Source organism: Poecilia reticulata, chromosome 8, assembly GCF_904066995.2.
Source record: "Poecilia reticulata chromosome 8, P_reticulata-male-v2, whole genome shotgun sequence".
Lineage (NCBI taxonomy): Eukaryota > Metazoa > Chordata > Actinopteri > Cyprinodontiformes > Poeciliidae > Poecilia > Poecilia reticulata.
In genome coordinates this window covers 3,783,043-3,807,657 of record NC_088837.1, presented here as the reverse complement: position 1 = coordinate 3,807,657, position 24,615 = coordinate 3,783,043, and the positions used below count along the sequence as shown (strand labels likewise).

Below are 24,615 nucleotides of genomic sequence, written 5' to 3'. Positions count from 1 at the left end.
TGGTGATCTGGTGGAGTCAGAGCTTCTTCTGAGACAGAAAGTCTTCAGGTTTCCTAACACCTAAGGACTTCTCTGGCTTCCTCTGAAAGAGGAAGACTTCATTTGCTTAGACTGCAAAAATATGTTTAAGATAAAAAACAATGATGAACAAGTTATAACAGCAGCCTCATAATATCAAAGTCTCTTTGGTATATTGAGCTTAATTAAACCTAGTTAAGTTTATGAAGAAAACTATATTAAGTCACAACACAGAAAGATTTCATACAGTTATAACATTAAGTTGAATGATTGTTATAATAATAATCATAAAAATCACAATGAAATTGATAAAATGACTATTTCTGAAACCAACATGTTTATTACATGCACTTTATTTGAAGGGGTGTGCATAAGACTGACATAACATCTGTCATGAACATAAAAAAGTCTTTATGAATGTCTGTGACTGGTGTCATGAAGTGTCATTCGGTAAATAATGACACCTTTAATGCAAAGTAGCTATAAAAGTTGTATTAAAAGTCCATTAAAAATGCCAACTTTGCATGATTTTGTAAATTATGATGATTTAATGCAAAGTTGGCATTTTTAATGGACTTTAAATACAACTTTTATAGCTACTTTGCATTAAAGGTGTCATTATTTACCGAATGACACTTTATGACAACTGTCATATGAATGATTATATTTGATGATTCAGGAGAGATTTTAGTAGCAAATGTGAAGAGTGGTGTATCATGTAGCCCACTTTTATCTACGCTATTCACGAGACATGCAAATATAAAGTGAAGTGCTTTAAGTGTAATGTTCAATATTGATGTTCGTGACTTATTTTGGAAAAGGGCAGTGAGCGGTTTTTGAGTTGTTAGGTATTTTAATGGCATAGACTAAGAAAGACTGCATCTATGACTATCTGACAAACTTAGTTTAAACCCCCAAACATTTAAAGCAGTGATCTCAAACTACATTCCCCTATGGCCGGTGTTGTGCAGCTTTCAGATATGTTCCTTGTCTTACGCATTTGAAATAAGTTTCTAAAGTTCCTAACTAACATGCAGTCCAGCTCCATAGAGCTAATGAACTAATTTTTGAGCCAGGTGTGCTAAAGCAGAGAGACATCTAAATATTGCAGTAGTCTGATCCTTGAGGAATAGAGACTGAAACCACTTCTTCAAACCTGAAGACAAGAACAAGTTTGAAGCAATGTGAGCAAAACAATAAACATCACCCTCTATACATATATACATATACTAAAGTATATGTTTTTTTTTTTACTTGGGTTGTTATATGCATCAAAACCATCTAAGACCACAAGACCACTAAACTAGAGTACCACTTCTTGGCTTTTAGCTAATCACAAATGCACATCCAATTCGAAGGTTGAACACACAAAAAATATATAACTCCACACTGAACAGAGATTCTTTAAAATGCAGTTTGCAATCCTTGAAACCATCACTCCATTTGCGGAGACCATCAGTGTTGGATTTTTCCTAGTAAAGGGACTCAAACAATTGCAGGGTCTGTTAATAATTAATCACGATTAAACAGCATTTTAATCAAAAACCATACATCAATAAAATAAGCAACATTTTCAATTCAAATGTCCTTTTTGTCGGTAAATTATTGATATGAGCTCAAAAATAATTATATTTACTGTTTTTAATCTACTATTTAGGTTCTTAAACTATCCAACTGGTATAAAGTGCTATGGTATCCATTCAGGTGTCCAGTGTTTCAGGAACTACTGATCATTTGAACTTATTTGAAAAAATTCTTCCTTAAAAATGTGGACTATGGACGCTGAGATTAGCAGTGAGGATGTCTGTGCTGCTGCAACATGTTTAGCACTGAGATGATAAACATGCATATCAGTGCATGTTTAGCATCTGTGCAACTTATCGGTGCTGTTGTATATACCGAAAAGTTGCACACAACAATATTTTTCAAAGTTCCATCAGCCTGTTTGTTGAAGACCTCCAGTGGTCCAAGAGAAACAGGTTTCTTGTCCTTTGCTGTTGCTTGTGTTTTAAATTTACAAGCATACTAGAAACACAATACAAAGTTCTGGCTCTGGATTTTTGCATGTAAAAAAAATATGTGATATATTACGCTAAAACTTTTAATGTTTTAAATAACCCTAAATATAGCCAAACTTTAATGTATTTCAACTGTTCCTTGCAGCCAAGGTGCTCAGGGGATCCAGTTTGGATGGATGGATGGATGGATGGATGGATGGATGGATGGATGGATGGATGGATGGATGGATGGATGGATGGATGGATGGATGGATGGATGGATGGATGGATGGATGGATGGATGGATGGATGGATGGATGGATGGATGGATGGATGGATGGATGGATGGAATGCTCTGAAGGCTCTGTCATTTCAGCAGGTAATTTCAAAGTAGTCTGCATGCTGTAAATCAAGTTCCTGAAATAAGTTGACTCAAAGCTTACAATCTGAAAATCCAGTTGCTCAACAGAGCAGGATATTTTTTAAGACTCTCCAAAACATAAGGTAGAAATGCTTCCATTGAACATCAAATACGTACTGCAAGAATATGTTTGTAGGCTGCATATAAATCTTTTTTTCATGAATAAGTGGAGAGGTGGAACCTGAGGGTTTTCATAAACAGTGAATGCAGGTAATGAAGTTCCCCTGATATATTTTTAAAGGATTAGAAACTGAAATGTAGGCTGAGCTCCTACATTTTCAAAGGAGGGAAAACATTCAAAGGGGAAACCACTTTCATATAGGGGCTTGACCTCTGGATCTTCAAGGCAATCCAATCTGAAAAAAAAAGTGAGAAATCTGAAGGAATCAAGAAGTAGACCACAACCAAACAGAACTCTGGATAAAATGTCGGTTGCTGAAGATGAAAATCCTCCTCCAACCCTCCAGCGCTGATATGGCTCAAGTTTCTCCCTTTCTCAGAGCCCCCCCTTTCCTCAGACCCAGACATGCTCTGCAATTATGGAAGGAGGGACCTGCTGTTTTTTCCCTCTGTCTTTTTTTTTCCTTTGAAGGAGGTGTCTTTTCTTGTCTTCCCTAAACGTGAGCAGCAGCAGGGTAATGAGGGTGCGTCCCCCCCTTAGTCGGTCCAGACCCAGTACCTCCCAGTTCTTTGGGCTCCCATATAAAAGCTCTGCTGGAAAATGAGTGCAGGCAGTAGGGAGTTTTCTGCTGGGGTCAGGAGGACTTTGGACAGACGCACGGATCCTACCCCAAACACCCCTGTATGAGTGGAGTGTAGCAGAAAGAGAAAACATCCCCAACTTTTTTTTCCTCTCTTGCCTCAAAGAGTCTACATGTCTGGTGGCATCTAGACATGTTCAGCTTTGTGGATTTTCGGCTGGTGCTGCTGCTCGGCGCCACGGTGCTCCTGGCCAGGGCGCAGGGTGAGGACGACCGTAAGTTTCATCAGTTTGTCGGAGGTTCTCAACGCTTTTCTCCCTTTTTTAAAAAAAGGATGGATTTTGTCTTCATGACTGGACGGCTGCTGAGATCTTAGGAAGAGAAGAGGAGAAAACGAAATGATTTAGACATTAGATCATTGAAAGTTTGTTGTCTTCTGAGACAGACAGAACAGGGTGTACGTAATCCATTGGGCATCCCAGGAAGGCCTCCCTCTCTCCTTCTCTTTGTTCTAGTGTAGCACTCTCTTCCCCTCCATTTTCCCAGCATGCATGCAGAGCAAGTTGCTGCAAGTTTTTTGCAGACTTTTCTCCAGGCCCTGCTTTTTAAAGAAGAAACCCCATTGCACAGATGACATGTACAGGGCCTTCAAAATTGAATATTTGTAAGACACAAATAATGTTTTTTAATTTCTCTCCTTTGACCAGCTTTAAATTTGCTGCTCAGTCTCCATTAGATGCATCAGAGATGTGAAATCTGTCTGAGGCCTGACTGATGTAGCAGTGTTAGTCACAGCCTGAGGCCAGCTTTTAAGTCAGACAGGTGAACTGCAGCCCACATAATAAGAATATTCCCAAAGGAAAACCAGGAGGTGGGAAACAGGTCTAGTCTTGCCTGACTAGATATAAACATCTTCCATCTGCAAAAATCTACAGCTGTTTTGATCCTGAAAAGGCATCATGGAGGACTGTAAGAAACTGAATCTTCTGACAAGACAAAGAAAACCAAATCAACTCTGGGGACTGCAGCTATGGAGTTGATATTCAGTTTTTCCAGATGTTCCTTTTAACTGGACAGGATTCAGCAGTCTTTTTGAGGCAGATGTTCTTTGACACTAAGAGCGATCTCACAGCGCCATCCAGAGGCTCCTCTCTGTGACTGCAGTAACATCTGGCTGCCACGTCCACCCCCCTCTCACACCCACCTCCTCGTTTTCTTCACTTTCTTTCCACTCCTTTTTGTCTGCTTTCCTTTAATTGCAAACACATGTGCAGAGTTTCCAGCAGCTGCTGCCAAACCAGAAGTCTACAGCACTGCTGCTTTTCTCCCTCTGAGCTCAGAACTTTGGCACGGCACAATATTTATATTCACTCAGAAAGTGCATTCAGGGTTAACATTGTGCTATGAAGTCAGAGTCCCATCACTAAGATAGGACGCTAACTTGCTTTTCAGTGGAGATAACAATTTAAATTCTATTGAAGGTTTTTAATTTTTGCTCTACATCTGCAGGCAGACTGTGTCCTCTGAGTCACCCCAACCCCGGTCTGTTTCAGTTCCACACAGAACGTTGTTAGGACCGCTGCTAAGCATTGAATTTATACAAAATAACAATATATATTTTGCAAATTTTAGAAATATTTACATAAAATGATAGAGAAAACTAGAATTTAAGGCATTGACAGCTCAGATGCCCCATTATATGAAAATTCAGGCATATTCTAATGGAATCTAGACATGAAAATTAATCTCCAGAGTACTTAATTTACATTTTGTATTTTAATGTAATTTTATATTCATTCACAATCATATTTTTTACTTTAAATTTTCTGTTTGGTTGCTCCCACATACGCATGTCTATTTGACATCCCTCTCTCTCTCTGTTGCCCCCTCAGGCACAGGTGCCAGCTGCACCCTTGAAGGTCAGGTGTTTGCAGACCGGGACGTGTGGAAACCAGAGCCATGTCAAATCTGTGTGTGTGACAGCGGAACTGTGTTGTGCGATGAGGTTCTATGCGAAGAGCCAACTGACTGCCTCAACCCCATAGTCCCCCAGGGCGAGTGCTGCGCCATCTGCCCTGATGACGGTATTTCGCTTTAATATCCTCTGAGTTACTTTTTCATAACTTTGATTCTATTATTTTCGTATCATATCATTCCAGAAGTCATAAATATGAAAATACATTAAAAACAAACAAAGCACAAAACATGAAAGTAAAAAAATGGTGTACCTTTAACGCCCCGCTTAACTTTACATCTTTGTATTTTCTGCATCACATCCATCATTTATTTTTTAATTTTTTAATTTCTTTTTCTATATGTTTGAAATTGTGTGTTTCTCCTTTTCAGGTTACCAGTCTGCTCAGGTTGAGGTAAATAAAAATGTCTTTACATTCAGAACTTGTTGGCATTTTAGTTATTTGTTTAGTCTATTAGGTGCTTTGAAAATCATTCTGTTGTGAACTGATTTTATTGAACCAAAGTAAACTGGACTGAAGTCAGATGATTAGTAGGTGTACTAATAATAATAGGAACATTAATATTCATATCATTCTATTCATATTATTTGTACAGATCAATGATGTGTAGTACAATAGCAACCAATACATGATTGTTAATGTGATTATATCAATACCTTTATCTTTACATTGAGACTATTTTTGATGATTTTCCGTATAGGGACCCAAGGGAGACCGTGGACCCAAGGGAGAGCGGGTATATTCACATTTTATTCTTCTGTGGATGTGCTTCCAGTTTAGCTAAATTTTATTAGTGTGAATAAGTTCTGGCACTGTGGCCAGAGTCCTGTGAGTTTTTGCTGGAGTTAAACGCAACAAAGCAGCAGAACTTTTTACATGTTTTGCATTTTAGTATCTTAAGTAGATGAGGAAGTAAGTTTTAAAAATGTGGGAGCATTTAGCAAGAGTATTAGTCACTTGGTGTTTGTAGCTTCTTTTTGTGATGTAAGAAGTGGTAAAATATCATTACATTTATGACATGCCTGCTAAAACATGAACTAAAAAGCTGAGTACATTCTTACCACATTCTTACCTGCATGTACCTGATTGTACATGCAGGTAATTTGTTTTCTACCACATGATAGAAAACAAATTACCTGCATGATGAAAACATTACTAGTTGGGTTAACAAAAGTATCAGTACATGAGGTGTTTTTGTTTTTGCCAAAAAAAAGCCTAATTTTTAGTTTTATCTTATTTTTTTAAAGAATGCTAAGAATAAGAAGTTGCTTTTTGTTTCCAATTGTTACTTCATCAAAACTTATGTCATGCATCATAATAAAACATTATGACTTTTAAAACCATAAGGCAAATTGTATTAGTCTATTTTATTCAATTTGATGCAGCTAACAACCTGACTGGCTTTATGCTGGCTAAGCAGCTAGTCATGCTGGGTCTGAAAGAAGCTTAATCTGAATTAGCATAATGTGTAATCTAAAACATCTTTAAATATTTTGCTGAAGTTGTCATACATTACTCTTTGATGTGGATCATTAATAGATTATATGCAACACACTTAAGTGGAAATTTAGAATTCTCATACAGAGTCAGCGTATCCACTTCCTGTATGCTGATGTCACATTGACCACAGCTTATCTTTTTGTGCCTGGTTCTACGGTCATTAGTGTTGAGAAGTCCGATTTTAGGAGGTTCTCTGTGATTATAAAGGACAAGAGATTACACAGTACAATCTAATATCCAATACTAAACAGTATTTCCAATATGGAATCTTCAGGTAACTGTACTTGTATTTGTAATTATGGCGTTTAGGTGACACACATGCCCCGATGTTTGACATTTCTCTAACTTTTTTAGGGTCCTCCTGGTCCTCCTGGTAGAGATGGCCTGGACGGTCAGCCTGGTCTGCCAGGACCTCCCGGCCCTCCTGGACCCCCTGGCCTTGGTGGAGTAAGTTGTTATTTTTTTCGTGTAAATTTCTGTATTTGGCTAGGTTTGGGTTCAGGTTGTAAAGAGCCAATCAGGGTTGGAGGAACAAGCCCACATTAAATGTTTGAGTGAACCTGCTGATATCAGAGAATATAAATTCCTAATTTGTTTTTACCACAGCAACAATTACATCATCTTTACATACAATTGAGCTTGATGCCATGTTTTCAAAATGTCTGGTATTCTTGTGAGAAACATTTAACCAAGCCTAAAATTGCAGAAAATATAATTTTCTTGGTAAAAGTTGGGCATATTTTCAGTTTTGTGGTCTATCATAAAATCAGCTTGCACATAAAATTAAACTAATAAGATTTGCAGACTCAAATCTCATTATTGTTGATCTTGGGTCAAAAGGTTGGATGATGCACCTGTGAGAAGGTAGCTGGCCAGGAAAGGATGAGAAGATACTTGAATGCTATTTTTACAACCATTATTATTATTATTATTATTATTATTATTATTATTATTATTAGTAGTAGTAGTAGTAGTAGTAGTAGTAGTAGTAGTAGTAGTAGTAGTAGTAGTAGTAGTAGTAGTAGTTTACTATTAATAATTACTTATTTAAAACTTTTACACACTACAGTAAAAAGTTCGCTCTGAATGTTTTACGAAGGCATAAAAAAAAGCATGGAAACACAAAGAAGATAATGCAAATAAACAGCAATCTGTGAATTGCTACATCAGTTTCACATTCTGACTTTAAATTAAAATTTGATCCTCAATGGCCATTTCAAGTGAACAAACCTTTGAATTTCATGGAAAATTCTGAGATAATGTCCTACAGCTAATATAACATTTCTGCAACATGCTAATTCCCTTAGAAAATCTATTGGTACACATTACTTGTTTGGAGCCAATTTTTAACTTTGCATTTGCTTCACACAGTTGATGGGTTTTGCAAAACAATTTTTTATGTATATCGAAATATATATGGAAAATTATTTTTACTTAAACTTAAAAATAATTTTCCACTTGATTTCTGTCTGCTAATTTTTGACATGCTTAGCATCTGATACCATCTACCATATTCATTTTTATTAACCTCCAACATTCTTTTAATATAAAAATCATACTGAGCTAAGCTAATGGCTAATGACTTGTTTGAAAAGTAAAGTTAACAGATGGACACCCAATGATGACTAAGTCTGGGCTAACCTGTTGCCCAGGTTTATATTATTTTTTACATTTGGCTGTTATGAAATAACAGCACAAAAAAAATCATTATTTTTTTAAACTAAAGCTTGCATATCAGGAAGTGAATCTCACCAAAGGGTTACATTAAGGGCAGGTGTTGGTGTTGTTTTAATGCTCTATGAAAGTTCCTGTTAAACATAACCCTTGCTCAATGTATGTAATATGTGATTGCTTGATAAATGTCTCTTGAAGGACATGTCTGTATTCTTTTTGTGTTTCAGAACTTCTCCCCTCAGATGTCTGGTGGTTATGATGAGAAATCCCCTGCTATGCCTGTGCCTGGACCAATGGTAGGGCATGTTCACCCTTGTACATGTCTTATTATTTTCCTGTAATTTAAGATGGTGCAGTTTCTGACTTCTGCCCATGTTTGACTAACAGGGCCCAATGGGACCCCGTGGACCTACTGGATCTCCAGGTCCAAGTGTAAGTGGATCATTTCCTTCCTTCCAGTGACATGATCATAATGTTAACACCGATTGCCTGACTGCATTGAGCTGTTTCTAAATTTAACAACTTGTCCCATAAAACACATGTAGTCTCAGTTTAATCTTAATGTTAAACTGGGGTTAGGGTTAGCCTGGAAATTTTTGAATTTTAATATATGTTCTTAAGCATACTATAATACTCAGTTGACCGTTTCCCGATTATACTTGTTAGGTATTTCACTTAAAGGATTCTATAATAATAATTGATTCAGTTTAACCCTTGAATTATTTGGGTTGTCAGATGTAATGTTTTAACTTCACCAGAATTATGGTCAGTTTGAAGCCGAATATTCTGTCATTTTAAGCTTATGGATCACTTTCTGACAGCAATTCAAGAAACCAATAACAAGAACACATGACCGGCTATGGTGTCAGAGCAACTGAAGTTATTCAGGATTATTTTGTTACACAAGAAGTGTATTTTTTTAATAACTTGTAGAATTCAGAATCAAAGAAAAAAATTGTCAATTCATTTGTGATGATGTTTAAGGTTCTGTCTCCTTCTACAGGGACCCCCAGGACCCAATGGCCATCCTGGTGAGCCTGGAGAGGCTGGAGCCCCTGTGAGTGTTGAAAATACACACACCTTTTCACCTAACTCATCCACAGCCCGCATAACTCTCTTTGTCTTTTAATCAGGGTCCCATGGGGCCACGCGGACCTGCAGGACCTCCAGGAAAGAACGGAGAGGATGTAAGTGGTCAGCTTGTATTTTTCAGATCCTGAGGAAACATCACTTTGAATCAAAGCGCAGTGAATAAAGTGGATTTGTAATTATATCTTAATTTTGTATGTCATCAGGGTGAGGCTGGCAAACCTGGTCGTGCTGGTGAGCGGGGACCTTCTGGTCCACAGGTACTTCACTGATCAAACATGTTTTTGAGTAAATGTGTAAATAAAACAGTGGACAGGGACAGTTTAAGTTAAACAGCAGAGTTTAACTTGAACTGTCTCTCTTCTTCTTTACTTTTTTCCCCCAGGGTGCTCGTGGTTTTCCAGGAACCCCCGGACTTCCTGGAATTAAGGGTCACAGAGTGAGCTAAAGCCATTTTGTATCATCCCAATCATCCAAAGCTGAGAAGATCTCATGAAGAGGAACTTCATCTTTATGTTTCTCTCTTGGCCTTCAGGGATTCAGCGGTCTGGATGGTGCCAAAGGAGACACTGGCCCTGCTGGACCCAAGGTGACTAAATGTTTCCACTGTATCATTTTTTCACTTGATGTCCAAAGTTTCATTTCAATAAATGTTAACATGAATTGTAGCAATGCATGGGTAGCATAAGTGGGAAACACACTAGAGTGATTACTGGAGATAGAAACATTTTGGCGAGTTATCATACGTGACATTAATGTTGCTGTCATAATTGTGACAATGTTTATCAACATATTTCCCTTTGATACAAGGAAAATAACTGACCACGATGTGAGGCAGTACTATCACTGTCTCATGCCCAAACAAATACATGGCCAACCCCTCCAAAACACAAACAATAAGATAGACATAAATCCTGGATGTTAATATCAGCCAAGTTTTACTTATGAGACTGATACCAAAACTGAGACCAAAACCAATGTTAAAGAGGCAGTATTATGTAAAATATACTTTTTGGGCTTTACATCATGTTTTTATGTTATTCCCTCATCAAAGATATACCCAAAGTGTTGCTTTATTCTTTCATGCATGTTTGAGAAATCTTTTAATCTCCCGTGGCAACCATTCAGCTGTGCAAATCACCAGCTGAATGGTGATTTGCACCATTCAGCTGGTGCAAATGGAGTGACAGCTCCTTCTGTTTTCGAGGTGCTGCTCTTCCTTGGAGCTTCTGCCTCCCCAGCGACTTCCCCACTCAGCTCCTTTAGACTAGCCAGCAGCAATTAGCAAACACCTTGTGAAGCTTCACATCTGTCATTATATGAGCTACTTCTCAGTGCAATGCTGATAAAAACATTGTGAAAGGGTTAACAGAGGAGCCATGTTGTGATGACTTCCTGAAGGCGGAGTTTCAGAAAGAGCAGGAATTTTTCAAGAGAAGGAGACTCAGTAACAAGGCATTAAAATACAAGGTCAAATTTCTTTTGAACGATATTTGGTAGCATTTTATAACAACTGGAGGTATCATAGTTACTTGATTGTGCTATACGATGCCACTATGTGGCTGTAAAATATGTAATACTGCCCCTTTAATGCCAATATATCAGATCCTTTAGGCATAAAAGAAATAGAATTTGACAGGAATTAAATATCCAGAATTTAGTGCCCCTACCGCAGATATTGTGTAAACATTTGGCACCCTGTGATGCTCCTCTCCTCCTGCTTTGCACCGCTGCATCAGAGCGGTGCTTCACGCTGTGCCTCTCAGAGCACAGGAAGAATCTCGATATGACTTTTCTGTTGTTGACAAAACAACATAGCGTAGGATCATTTTACATGAAGTAACACTAACTAAAAAACACAAACAATGAAAACTACAAATGTGTGATTTTGATGAGAAATCCCCTGCTATGCCTGTGCCTGGACCAATGGTTGGACACGTTTTGCCTGTTGCATCCTGTTTTGCACCGTCCTTCATTTGGTCACTTGGTGTATTTTCATGTTCACGAAAAGTTCTTTGGAAATCACCTTATTGGTGCTACAATATGATTGTTATATCTGAGTTTAAAAAAAGTAGAAATGACCCTACAAACATATGACTTTTCAAACATCTTTTTTGCATAACAATTTGGTCAGTCTTTGTCTTTTGCTACCAGCAAATGAAAATGTTGAAAATTAAACTTGCAGCGAGATGTTGGGAGGACATCTCGCTGCAGTCACATTGGGCTCACACTTTTATTATTGTAATAATATGTTATTTCTATAATATTATATTATTGGGCCTAATAATTTACCTTTCTAGTTTTTGCATTTTTATGTCCATCCATCCACTATGTTATACTTACCCCTGGTGGAGTTGTGAGGGGTGCTGGTGCCCATCTTCAGAAGTCAACGGGTGAAAGGCGGGGTAAACCCTGAATAGGTCGACAGTCATGTTTTTATAAGGATGTAAAATAATCTTTACATTCTGTAAACTTTGGTTCTTAGCTAAGTTGACAATACATGGTCATACTGTGGACCTTCTTTATCTGAAAATTTAATGTTTGCAGAATCACAACTTTCAGGCACCATCTTTAAAGATGTTATTCAACATATGTGCCAAGAAAGACAAACTGAAATTTGGCTCAAGGTGACTAAGGGGTTAGGGTTTAAACTGATTTAAACTAACTGTTTAAATCAGAAGAAGAGATTAAAGAATCCAACAGGCAGCCATTAGCTTTAGCACTCTGCTTAACTTGCACACTCACTTGTGATAGTTACATTATTTGCCATATTGTTTTAGCATTAAGATTGATTGTTCTGTTGATGTCCTTTCACATTCTCCCCTGTCTGTCTCTTTCCTCATGTTAGGGAGAGGCTGGAGCCCCTGGTGAGAATGGAACTCCTGGTGCTATGGCAAGTGAAAAAAACTTTATGCCAATTCTACCTGGACTTCACCTTAACCTTTGACTGACTGCAATTAAATGCACGTTGAATTGTATTCCTTTAGGGGCCTCGTGGTCTGCCTGGTGAGAGGGGTCGCGCTGGTCCATCTGGAGCTGCTGTAAGTCCATGCATAGTGTGCATTCTAAGCTATAATTTGTTGAGTTATACACAAACCATTTATGTCTGTCTATTTGTCTGACTCCTGCAGGGAGCCCGTGGTAACGATGGTGCTGCTGGTGCTGCTGGACCTCCGGTATGTCTTTGATTCTCTGATAGTTGAGTTGAAGTACTTTTTTTTTTTAACGACTACGTTCTGAAAATAATATTGAACCACACTAGTGAAAATGTACTATTTACATTAACATTACAGCTACATATTCTGTATTTGCAAACACAATACAATGCAGGCATTCTATGCTGATTTCTGCATTATATTGTGTATGCTTCAACATGAATCCACAAGGGACAAACTTATTTTTCAAGCACGTTTGTCCCTTCAAATGATTTGCTATAATTTGAAGTTAATTGGAGGAGGGGCACTGGACTAATTGCAATATGCATTTCTGACCACAAGATGGCATTACATTCTGCACACTGGACCTTTAATGCTTGTATCTTACTGTGTTGAGTAAATCTACCAAATTAGAGGAGCTTTATTTTGTGATCTATGGTTACAGAAAACTGAAAGTAAGAGTTTATTTTTGTCTGAATTTCCATTTATTTGCTTTCAGGGTCCCACTGGCCCTGCTGGACCTCCAGGATTCCCAGGTGGCCCCGGACCCAAGGTAAAAAAAAAAAAGGAAGAAAGAAAAATCACAGTTTCACACTCCTAATAACAGTTTAGTGTTTCATTTGGGAGTCTACCTAATTAAGCATATTTATGTTAATGTTTTAGATTTCAACCAAAGCTTTCAAGTCCAACTAAGTCTTTGTTTTGGTTTTCTGTCTCCCAGGGTGATGTTGGAGCACAGGGAGCACGTGGACCCGAGGGCCCTGCTGGAGCTCGTGGAGAACCTGGTAACCCCGGACCCGCTGGCCCAGCTGGACCTTCTGTAAGTTTGAAGCTTTAGGTTTAAAAATGAATCATCAAAATGTTTTAAACAGTACAAATTAATTCAGGCAAAATAAAACTTCTGGTGTTTGTTTAAAACAAACTTACAAAAAAGTTACTTTTAATGTAATTTGTCTTATTATAACTATAGTTTTAAAGGATTTGTTCTTTTTCTTCCTCAGGGAAACCCTGGAACTGATGGAGCCCCTGGTGCTAAAGGAGGCCCTGTAAGTGTATTTCGAAAAACAAAAACTCTCTCTCTCTCTCTCATATATATATATATATATATATATATATATATATATAATTATTATTTTTTGCATTTATCAAGGGGACCTAAAAAGCTCCCGTAGCTCTACTGTTTTACCAACAGTTTCAGTCAAGCTGAAAAAAAACCAGACATGACATGAACTTCCAGATGTGACTGTGTTTTGTGGCTGTGTGCTGCCCCCTGCAGGGTGCCCCTGGTGTTGCTGGAGCTCCTGGTTTCCCTGGACCACGTGGACCTCCAGGACCACAGGGTGCAGCTGGTGCCCCTGGACCCAAGGGTAATACTGTAAGTACAGCTGTAAATAAACATAACAAATTAAATATATTTATGTGCCTACTAAAATAAATAATTATATTGTTACTTCGTGTTGACATTAATTTCTGTTTGTGTTTGAAATGTAAACACAAGAAAACAACAATCAAGGAAATACTTCTCCTAATGAACACTCTGATTTGTTGTTTCTTTCTAAAAGTCCTTCCAATTTGAATGTGTCTTTCAGGGTGATGTTGGTGCCCCAGGATTCAAGGGAGAGCCTGGTGCAAAGGGAGAGGCTGTAAGTTCACCCAGATATCCACAGAGTAACATTTTTGGCTTGTACTCCATGTACTTATCCTCTGATTCCAATTAATTTGTGTTTTTTGTTTATCACAGGGTGCTACAGGTGTTCAGGGACCCCCAGGACCTCCTGGTGAGGAGGGCAAAAGAGGATCCAGAGGAGAACCTGGTGCTGCAGGTGCCCGTGGAGCCCCTGGAGAGCGTGTATGCATTTCTTCTAAATATTTGTTATTTTAACAACAATTTTAAGATGAGTTTGGAATATGTCAAAGAGGAGAATAGGGTGACCAAAACCCTATGGACCAACAAAGCACAATTTTCTGTTTTAGAAAAAATTTGCCTCTTTAAGGCGATGGTGATTTAGGAGGTAGGAGTTCGTCCTGTAACCTGTGGGTTGCCGGTTTGAATCTCCTCTCTAGCTGTCTCAGCTACAAAGTCACTTCACCTGACTTGCTTGATGGTGCTGGTCAGACGGCCCAGTGGTGTTGATGTCTCTGTCAGACTGCCGTAGAGCAGCTGTGGCTACTATCCAGCAGCTCACTACCATGAGCATGTGAATGGGTGAACGACTGACTGTAGTGTGAAATGCTTTGGGCTCCTCTAGAGGAGATAGAATGCTCTACACATACAGGCCATTTACCATCTTTGCTTCCACCAGAGGTGAACATAAAGCCTAAGCAATCACACAAGTTTTTTTTACTGTTGTCTAATCACGTCTACAATGAAATCATAACAGACTAAGTTTGTGTTTTAAATTCTCCCTGTAGGGCGGCCCTGGTGGTCGTGGTTTCCCTGGTTCCGATGGCCCTGCTGGACCCAAAGTAAGTAAACAATGAAGAACTCAACAAGAAACTGTTTTATATCTGAAATAATTCCAGGTAGCAATAACACATTTTCTCTGCTTTATTCTTTCTTCTAGGGTGCCCCAGGCGAGCGTGGTGCTCCTGGTCTTGTTGGACCTAAAGGTTCCACCGGTGAGCCTGGTCGTACTGGTGAGCCTGGTCTCCCTGGAGCCAAGGTACAGATAAGTCTCTGTACAAGTATGACTGTACCAGTTTTTCACCATATTGTCATCTCATCTGATTTCCAACATTTGCTTTGTAGGGTATGACCGGCAGCCCTGGCAGCCCTGGACCTGATGGCAAAATAGGAGCTTCTGTAGGTTTATGTCCTGCACTGTTAATTCTTATCAAACCACCACCTACAACTTGTCCATAAAGTAAAGTTATTTCATCTCCACAGGGAGCCCCTGGACAAGATGGACGTCCCGGACCCCCTGGCCCTGTTGGAGCAAGAGGTCAGCCTGGAGTTATGGGATTTCCTGGACCAAAGGGAGCTGCTGTGAGTATGGTCTAAAAAGAAAAAACGTATTGTTGTTACGCTCGTTGATATGGATTTTGAACTTCTGAGGACTGCTCCACTAATTTATGTTCTCTGTGTTGTTTCTTTTATTTTTTGTGTGTGATTAGGGTGAGGCTGGAAAGCCCGGTGAGAGAGGAGTCATGGGACCCACTGGCGCTGCTGTAAGAGGCCTATATCTTGCTCATTTTTTATTTTTAACAACACTTTCTGGCCAGTCAGAGAGGCTGTGTCTGTCCGTTTGAAAATCTGTCATCTTTGTCTTCAGGGAGCTGCTGGAAAGGATGGTGAAGTTGGTGCTCAAGGTCCTCCAGGCCCTGCCGTAAGTAACACACTTCTGCACAACCTTTTGCACCAACATCCAATTCTTCATGAATAAAATAAATATAAAAAAATTACAACAATGTATTTCTCTGCATCCCCAGGGTCCTGCTGGTGAGAGAGGAGAGGCAGGACCTTCTGGTTCCCCTGGATTCCAGGGTCTTCCTGGACCTCAGGGAGCGGTTGGTGAGAGTGGCAAGCCCGGAGAGCAGGTGCACATGCATTAGTTTTAATACATTTTCCTAAGTGAAAGTGCTTCCTCCTCATCGCTATCTTTTTTGTTTAGGGTCTGCCTGGTGAGCCAGGAGCTGCAGGTCCTGCTGGATCCAGAGTAAGCAGCTTTTACTCAATGTTGTTTCTTTAACCGGTGATACACTCCTAGGAGAATCCTGTATTGGTGGGTGGGGGGGTTAGAGCATCTTTAGAGATTTACACTAGTTTCTAAATAAAACTGTTTTATTAAAAGATTACTTTCGCAAGGTAGCAATAGTTAGAATACGTTATTATTCTACAAAAAGAATAATTCTACAAGAAGAGCCACAATATTTAATTTGGACACTTACCTAACTTTCTACCACTTTTCTCCTCAGGGCGACAGAGGATTCCCCGGTGAGCGTGGTGCCCCCGGCCCCATTGGCCCCGCTGGCACCCGTGGATCCCCCGGTTCTCCTGGTAATGATGGTGCTAAGGTATAGATTTGCAATCACTTAATAAATTTGAAAGTTTAAATAAAATCAAGTTCAAGAAAATATCAGGCATTGTTGCTTCATTGTTGTTTACTACATTCCTCTTAAGGGAGAACCTGGAGCCCCTGGTGCTCCTGGAGCTGCTGGTCCTCCGGGACTGCAGGGAATGCCTGGTGAGCGCGGAGCTGCTGGCCTTCCAGGACTGAGAGGAGACAGAGTGAGTGATCACAACAGTATTTCTCCATAACTCCCAATATTTGCAATCACATTTCATCATGCATATACATGTCCACCAGGCAGCATAGGCACCAGACTGGTCCTGACTGTGTAGTCCGATATGTCACAACTTCCAGTGCAGTTTGTGTTGAGAAATATTTCTTTGAAAACCAGTAATAAGTTCTCTTCAGTAGTTGAAGGTACAGTAGCTCAAACGTTGCTTGGACCACATAGGTCAGCTTTTGTTTCCAAAGTGCATCAGACATCCTTCACTGGTTCACTGAAATTCCTTCCTTAGACCATGTTGACAGATGCTGACCACTGAAACCCAGGATCCCCAAAATACAGTGGTGTGAAACAGTGTTTGCCCCTTCCTGATTTCTACTTTTTTGAATGGTTTACTCACTTCAATGTTTCATAATATCTAACCATTTCAAATATTAGTCAAAGATAACGCAAGTAAACAAAATGCATGTTTATTCTTTTTTAAAGGAGATTTATCAGTATAGGAGAACAACATCCAAACCGGTATGGACTTGTGTAAAAGAGTATTTGCCCCTCTGTCAGCACATAATGCTGTTTATCATACCTGAGTTCACTTTCTCTAACCACACCCTGGACTGGTTACTGCCACGCCTGCTCTTAATCCAGATGTCACTTAAATAGGACCTGATTGAAGAACACCAGAAGATCTTCAAAAGCTAGACATCATGCAGACATCCAAGGACATTCAGAAACAAATGAGAAAGACAATATTTCAGATCTATAAGTCTGGAATGGGTTACAAAGACATTTATAAAGCTTTGGTGCTCCAGACAGACCTGTTATCCACACACTACCAGAACATCTTGATAATCCTGAGACTTTTGAGAAATCATTCTGTGGTCTGATTAGACAAAAATTCAACTCTTTGGAAAGAGTGTGTCCCAATACATCTGGTGTAAAATAACACCGTAATTCAGAAAAAGAACCTCATATCAACAGTAAAACTTGGTAGAGGTAGTGTGATGATCTGGGACTGTGTTGATGCCTCAGGACCTGGAAGCAGCCTCCATTTATCACAGACTGTTGTCTACCAAAACATCCTGAAGGAGAATGTTTGAATGTCAACTTGGGTTCTGCAGCAGGACAATGATCCAAAACACTCTCAAAGGCTGAAAAAAACAGATAAAGACTTTGGAGTCTCATAATCAAAGTCCTGACCTTAAACTTACTTGTCTCCCATGCTGTGGTATGATGTTAGTCATTCGTACTCAAACCCCCCATTGCAGCAGATTTAGAACAATTGTGCAAAGAAGAGTCGGCCAAAATTCCTCCATAGCTGGAAAAGACTCATGTCAAGTTATCATAAAAGCTTTCTATCAGTTGTTGCTGCTGAGGGTTGCCCAACCAGTTATTAGGTTTAGGGGGCAATCACTTGTTCACACAGGGCAATGTTGTGTTTGCTTGTGTCATCTTTGGCTGTTTTTTAAATTTGTTTAATGCTTTGAAACAGTAAAGTTTGACAGACATCTAAAGAAAGAAACAAAGTCAGAAAGGGACAAATACTTTCTCACACTGCTGTAGTTCTTGTCACACTCAAACAAATCTTCACATTTGTTCATTTTTCCTGCTTCTAGCGCATCAATTTTGAGGACACAAGGTTCACTTTCTGCCTAATAGATATGATTCATTAACTGAGCCATTAATCTCAAAAGTTATGCTCTTCATCTGCTGGAGGTCATGATAGTTTGATTGGGGTTAATGCACTATTATAGAAATTGTTGTGATGTGGTTTGCAGCAAACTCATTTACACATTTAGCATTGATATACCCGATAAACCCTTTTCATCCAATAATCCAGGGTGACCAAGGAGCTAAGGGTGCTGATGGTGCACCTGGTAAAGATGGGCCCCGTGGCTTGACTGGACCAATTGGACTTCCTGGACCGGCTGGTTCTCCTGGTGACAAGGGAGAGAATGGTGCCCCTGGACTTGTCGGCCCTGCTGGAGCCCGCGGAGCCCCTGTTAGTAAAATCTTCTTGTCTCCCAAAATCTTGTCCCACTACTGACTAATCACTGGATTTTCACAACCTTGACTGATAATTCTTCGTCTGTAACAGGGTGAGCGCGGTGAAGCTGGACCACCTGGACCTGCTGGATTTGCAGGACCTCCTGTAAGTGTTTTTGCACTGGCTGATTTAGTTTTCTTCTTTTTTTTCCACTTTGTAAATTTGCACTAAACTATTCTAAAAACTTTTTTATTTTTCAAATCACCACCGTTCAATCTCAGGGTGCTGATGGACAGCCTGGTGCTAAGGGAGAGCCTGGAGATAATGGTGCTAAGGGAGATGCTGGACCTCCGGGCCCTGCCGGACCAACTGGTGCTCCCGGACCTCAGGTTTGAAGAAGCATTCATTTGTGGTTGGTATTATTTATCTTCCAAAGACTCTTGCATTTTGATTGAGGTTGTGTTGTGTTTTCTTAGGGTCCTGTTGGAAACACTGGCCCTAAGGGAGCCCGTGGAGCAGCTGGACCTCCTGTAAGTCATTACTCTTGTCTTCTTCTGTAAATTACTTTTTAGCCTTGCATTAGTTTAGTTGACTTGTTCAAGTGCACTGGTTTGATGCAGTCTTCTGGTTTGGTGGTCCTTCTTCTTAGGGTGCTACAGGCTTCCCTGGAGCTGCTGGCAGAGTTGGCCCTCCAGGTCCTGCTGTAGGTTTAAACTTTTTTTTTCACTTTGTGTTTCTGATAATGAAAAGTCCAGGTCTTCCAGAGCCATTACAATTGACCCCTATCCCCAATATGTAGGGAAACTCTGGACCCCCCGGGCCTCCTGGACCATCTGGCAAGGAGGGACCCAAAGGAAACCGTGGTGAGACTGGACCTGCTGGTCGCCCTGGTGAGATTGGTGCTGCTGGACCCCCAGGAACTCCTGGAGAGAAGGGAAGCCCTGGTGCAGATGGTGCTGCTGTAAGTAAGCTTCTCTGTAACAGGCTTTCAAAACAACCAAGATCACCTTCAGGTGAAAATGAATAACTCAATGTAACAACATCAAATCTCCACTATTTGCATTATTTATGCAGCTTAACATGGGCCATGTTTAGCTGCATAAATAATTTGTTCACTCTTGATGTTGATCATTTACCTCGCCTACCCGCCTTTACCTCTATTTTTCTTTTTGCTTGACCTTCAGGGAGCTCCTGGTCTGCCAGGACCCCAAGGTATTGCTGGAGCACGTGGTATCGTTGGTCTGCCTGGACAGAGAGGAGAGAGAGGTTTCCCTGGTCCCCCTGGGCCTGCAGTAAGTAGATTGATCTTGATTCCAACATCCCTCCATCATAGACAATCAAACCATTTACCTTATCTTACAAAACTAAAACAATAAATCTAAGCATCTGTTTTTATTCAACTTCCAAAAGGCAGTTAAATACACCTTAATAACTACACGTGAGTTGTTTAGTGACGTAAAAAATCTATACGTTGACAAAAGGTAACGTGTCTACATATTGTGTCTTCAACAGGGAGAAATTGGAAAGCCTGGACCTGCTGGCCCTGGTGGTGAGCGTGGGCCTCCTGGACCCATGGGACCCCCTGGTCTTGCTGGTGCCCCTGGAGAACCTGGACGTGAGGTGGGATGAAGGCCCCCGGTCACTGGAGTGTTCTTGGCCTTTTTATGGTCTAGCACATGCTTAAGTTTAGTGTTCTGCTGATATTTGAGTTGCTTTGTTTGCATCATAGGGAAACCCTGGTAATGAAGGACCATCTGGACGCGATGGAGCCCCTGGACCCAAGGTAGGTTTATGATATGTGTTGAATGATTGCGCTGTACACAACAGTCATTGAGTTCATATCCAGTTATACAAGTTATTCAACTCCTGTCAATTTGGTTAATTCAGATTCAGCTATATAAATCCTAAATTAATCCTAATTACAGCAGGTTGAGATACAGTCAGTTTGTCATATAATGCTAGTTAGATAAAAACCAGAGAAATCCCACCTGATTGCACTGCGTCATTGACTTTGAACCTTTTTCTGACCAATCTGCCTACCAGATTGCTTGACTGTAAAAAGAATCAAAATTAGACAGAATTGAAACCCCATTTTCAGACTTTGGGTCAGAAGTAATGGAACAACTTTCTAGTAGAGGAACTAGTTGCTGTAGAATGCTTGATAACTCCTGTCCTGAGGAGCACTTGTTTTATCTTGGTTGGTAGAAAGAACCAGATTATCTGATTTTCTGTTTGTGCTGTAGGGAGACCGTGGAGAGAGTGGCGCTGCTGGAGCCCCTGGTGCCCCTGGACCCCCTGGTGCCCCTGGACCTGTTGGACCCGCTGGAAAGACTGGTGACCGTGGAGAGACTGTGAGTGAAAATTGCGCCATGCTTATCAATTGGTTCAATTTTTTCATTTTAACATGTGCATGAAGATGTGGCATGTCTTCACATTCACCTCAAAGTTAAACTGAGGTCTCTGTGTTTCAGGGCTCTGCTGGCCCCGCTGGCCCTGCTGGCCCTGCTGGACCTCGTGGCCCTGCTGTAAGGAACAATTGCTCCAATAAGAAATTAAGTATGTAAGGACAAGCAAAAGTTAAATTAATTAATTATCTCCATCCATCTTTTCAGGGACCTGCTGGAGGTCGTGGAGACAAGGGAGAAACTGGAGAGGCTGGAGAGAGAGGCATGAAGGGACACAGAGGGTTTACTGGCCAACAGGGACCTCCTGGGCCTCCTGTATGTACATGTATACTGATTTTTCGATGCTAAAATATATAATCTATAATCACAGAATCAACCTCTAAGTCACATTGTTTTCTATGAACTCCTAGGGAGCCTCTGGAGAGGCTGGACCTGCTGGTTCTTCTGGACCTGCTGGACCCAGAGTAAGTTATCATTCAACTATTAGCAGTTTATTACTATTATCCTTTTAATATTTGCTCTACTTATTTGTAGAATTATGTTTTCCTAATTATTCTCTGTACTTTTCGCAGGGTCCTGCTGGATCTGCTGGTGCTCCAGGTAAGGACGGTATGTCTGGTCTTCCTGGACCTACTGGACCTCCTGGACCTCGTGGACGTTCTGGAGAGATGGGACCTGCTGTAAGTCCCCCTATCAATTTATTTTCCTCCTTTCACTTGCCAGTGGGCTGCACAGTGGCACAGTTGGTAACACTGAAGTTCCTTGGTTCATTTCCCAACCTGGGTTCTTTCTGCATGGAGTCTCCATGTTCTCCCTGTGCATGCTGGGTTTTCTCCAGGTACTCCAGTTTCCTCCCACAGTCCAAAAACATGACTGTTAGGTTGATTGATCTCTCTAAATTCTCCTTAGGTGTGAATGTGTGTGTGGGTGCGTGTGTGTGTGTGCGTGTGTGTGCGTGTGTGTGTGTGCGTGTGTGTGCGTGTGCGCGTGTGTGTGTGTGTGCGTGTGCGTGTGCATGGTTGTTTGTCCTGTTGGTCTCTGTGTTGCCTGTGACAGACTGGTGACCCGCCTGGAGTGTAGCCCGCCTCTCGCTTGATGACCACTGGAGATAGACACTCCGTCCCATCACTTTAGATAATGGATGGATGAGCAGAATTTATCACTAATGTACTAACCAAATTGTCTTTCTTTGTTAGGGTCCTCCTGGACCTCCAGGACCCCCAGGACCTCCTGGTGCCCCCGGTGGTGGATTCGACATTGGTTTCATTACCCAGGAGAAGGCCCCTGATCCCTTCCGCATGTTCCGTGCTGATGATGCTAATGTTCTCCGTGACCGCGACCTGGAGGTGGACAGCACCCTGAAGAGCCTTAGTCAACAGATTGAGCAGATCCGCAGCCCTGACGGAACCAGAAAGAACCCTGCCAGAACTTGCAGAGATCTCAAGATGTGCCACCCTGACTGGAAGAGCGGTGAGTCCATATTTGTAAAAGCATACAATTGTTTGTATGTATGCTAGCTATAGTTCTTCTCCAAAAATAATAGGAACTGACCCTTTTTTTCTGTTGTTCAGGTGAGTACTGGATTGACCCTGACCAGGGCTGCACTCAGGATGCCATCAAGGTCTACTGCAACATGGACACCGGAGAGACCTGCATAACACCAACTCAGCCTGAGGTTGCCAAGAAGAACTGGTACATGAGCAAGAACATCAAGGAGAAGAAGCACGTCTGGTTCGGAGAGGCTATGAATGATGGCTTCCAGGTGAAACCTTATGCCCCAAAAGTCCCTCCCTCACAACCTGAATTTTTATTTGGATTTTTTCCCTAACCTTCCATCAAACTTTGTCTTCTGTTCCACTTTTCCTACCAGCTCTTTTCTATCCTCTCTTACCAAATTCAATCTTTCCTCTTGGAAATCCGACTAGTAACTCTTTTTCCTCTTTCCTGCCCAGTTCAACTACGGCAGCGAGGGTTCTCTGACAGAGGATGTCAACATTCAGCTGACCTTCTTGCGTCTCATGTCTACTGAGGCATCCCAGAACATCACCTATCATTGCAAGAACAGCATTGCCTACATGGACGCTGCTGCTGGCAACCTCAAGAAGTCCCTCCTCCTCCAGGGCTCCAACGAGATTGAGGTCAGAGCTGAGGGCAACAGCCGTTTCACCTACAGTGTCCTGGAAGATGGATGCACGGTGAGAAACACTTTCCTTTTCATTTCTAGTTCTTCAATAAGAAAAGCAGCTGGTCAAACATGCAGGGGGATTGTTGAGCGAGTCATTTTAATATTTTAAAAGTAATTATCATCTATCCCTCCTTTCCTACAGTCACACACCGGAACATGGGGCAAGACAGTCATTGACTATAAGACAACAAAAACATCTCGCCTCCCCATCATTGATATTGCTCCTATGGACGTTGGTGCTCCAGACCAAGAGTTTGGCCTTGAAGTTGGACCTGTCTGTTTCTTGTAAAAAGAGAAATCTGGACTTGAAAGTGTTGTTGTGTGTGTGTGTGCGTGTGTGTGTGTGTGAGTGTTTTATTTTTTCTAGCAGTCATCTCTCCCCAAAAAAGAAACCCCACCAAAAGATTCTTCCAATGTCATTTGCCTGAAAAATCTGACCCTTCACTCCTGAATCGACACATCTCCACTTGGCCTTTGTTTCCAATGGTCTACTTTGCCTAAAACTGCACTTGAACAAAAACAAGACAGTGGCGGTGTGGTGGCATCTGCATCGCTGTGTTTGGGACCACTATTTTTGTTTGTTTTGTTTTTTTACTTTTTTTCCCTTTGTTTTTTGCCATCACCAACACCAAGGATCCTGTAGAGAAGACATTTAGTTTCACTGGCAACAAGAAAATAATATATGCCTCTGTAAAGTGTAAAAAAAACAAAAACAAAAAAAACCTCCCCTCTTATTCTAGCCAAACCAGGCCTCTCTGGAGTTTACAAAAATACAAAACTGACTTGTATTTTATACACCTCTGCGCTCTGAGGAATGAAAGGACAATCACAACAGACAGAATTAAATTGTTTGTACCACGTTTCAGGTGTTGATGAATAAACGGTGAAACTGACAGTCATCTTTGTGTTTGTTGTTCTGACCTCCTGTGCTTCACCTGCTCTTGGCAAGACCAACATCCCCTTCTTACTGCTGTTGTGATTTGTTTGTTTTGTGGTTGATATCTCGTTTTTGTTTTTTTTTTTCCTAAGAACCATTGCATTAAAACACCAGCAGAGAAAAATGAGTTTAAACCTATTTTATGAAAAAGATAATATGGCTACCTCAGAAATGAAAGAAATTCCAGCATTTTAAAAGGACTCTGAGTATTTGAAATGAAGCCTGTTTTCATTATGGCGGTCTGTGGGGTAGTTGAGGTTTACTGACACGTTTAACAGAAGCAGAACTAAAACTTAAGGTGCTATTTTTTTCTTTGAGGTCTGTTGGCTATCCAGTTTGG

General features: G+C 40.7%; 1 protein-coding gene and 3 long non-coding RNA genes across 6 annotated transcripts in view; 1 reads left to right on the top strand and 3 right to left on the bottom strand.

Annotated features, from left to right (window-relative positions):
* The window catches only part of LOC145552448 (uncharacterized), a 17,684-nt gene extending 17,158 nt beyond the window's left edge, over positions 1-526 (bottom strand). For both annotated transcript variants that reach the window (XR_014088507.1, XR_014088508.1), the window contains exon 1: positions 1-526. This exon is cut by the window's left edge and continues 36 nt beyond it. This is a non-coding gene — a long non-coding RNA (uncharacterized LOC145552448).
* A 2,741-nt stretch (positions 527-3,267) lies between these two features.
* col1a1a (collagen, type I, alpha 1a) lies at positions 3,268-24,233 on the top strand. Of its 2 annotated transcripts, none has more exons than XM_008415004.3 (49): positions 3,268-3,400; positions 5,030-5,221; positions 5,484-5,506; positions 5,814-5,849; positions 6,968-7,060; positions 8,515-8,583; positions 8,675-8,719; positions 9,291-9,344; positions 9,421-9,474; positions 9,583-9,636; positions 9,762-9,815; positions 9,912-9,965; positions 12,225-12,269; positions 12,364-12,417; positions 12,508-12,552; positions 13,031-13,084; positions 13,253-13,351; positions 13,533-13,577; positions 13,808-13,906; positions 14,121-14,174; positions 14,273-14,380; positions 14,944-14,997; positions 15,096-15,194; positions 15,281-15,334; positions 15,419-15,517; positions 15,646-15,699; positions 15,804-15,857; positions 15,961-16,068; positions 16,143-16,187; positions 16,447-16,545; positions 16,652-16,759; positions 18,602-18,763; positions 18,860-18,913; positions 19,030-19,137; positions 19,225-19,278; positions 19,398-19,451; positions 19,548-19,709; positions 19,933-20,040; positions 20,261-20,368; positions 20,478-20,531; positions 20,992-21,099; positions 21,220-21,273; positions 21,361-21,468; positions 21,564-21,617; positions 21,726-21,833; positions 22,350-22,623; positions 22,725-22,915; positions 23,106-23,348; positions 23,481-24,233. In XM_008415004.3, exons 1-49 carry the CDS (start codon positions 3,331-3,333, stop codon positions 23,625-23,627), a joined length of 4,326 nt encoding a protein of 1,441 aa, XP_008413226.1. In that variant the 5' UTR covers positions 3,268-3,330; the 3' UTR covers positions 23,628-24,233. The 2 variants fall into 2 exon arrangements, with proteins under 2 accessions (XP_008413226.1, XP_008413225.1); XM_008415003.3 differs by having other exon boundaries at positions 3,279-3,412.
* Positions 3,334-9,458, bottom strand: LOC145552447 (uncharacterized). The gene is made up of 2 exons (XR_014088506.1): positions 9,368-9,458; positions 3,334-3,508 (listed from the first exon to the last, which is right to left on the bottom strand). It is a non-coding gene; the product is annotated as an uncharacterized LOC145552447 (long non-coding RNA).
* LOC145552449 (uncharacterized) lies at positions 15,015-16,510 on the bottom strand. The gene is made up of 2 exons (XR_014088509.1): positions 16,420-16,510; positions 15,015-16,245 (listed from the first exon to the last, which is right to left on the bottom strand). It is a non-coding gene; the product is annotated as an uncharacterized LOC145552449 (long non-coding RNA).
* Positions 24,234-24,615: the final 382 nt, after the last annotated feature.

What these genes read in the sequence shown, in the direction of transcription:
- col1a1a (XM_008415003.3), top strand. Translation starts at nt 3,331, where the DNA reads ATGTTCAGCTTTGTGGATTTTCGGCTGGTGCTGCTGCTCGGCGCCACG. An exon ending in CTGGCCCAGCTGGACCTTCT is followed by an intron (nt 13,352 to 13,532) that starts GTAAGTTTGAAG and finishes TTTCTTCCTCAG; the next exon opens with GGAAACCCTGGAACTGATGG. An exon ending in TTGGCCCTCCAGGTCCTGCT is followed by an intron (nt 19,452 to 19,547) that starts GTAGGTTTAAAC and finishes CCCAATATGTAG; the next exon opens with GGAAACTCTGGACCCCCCGG.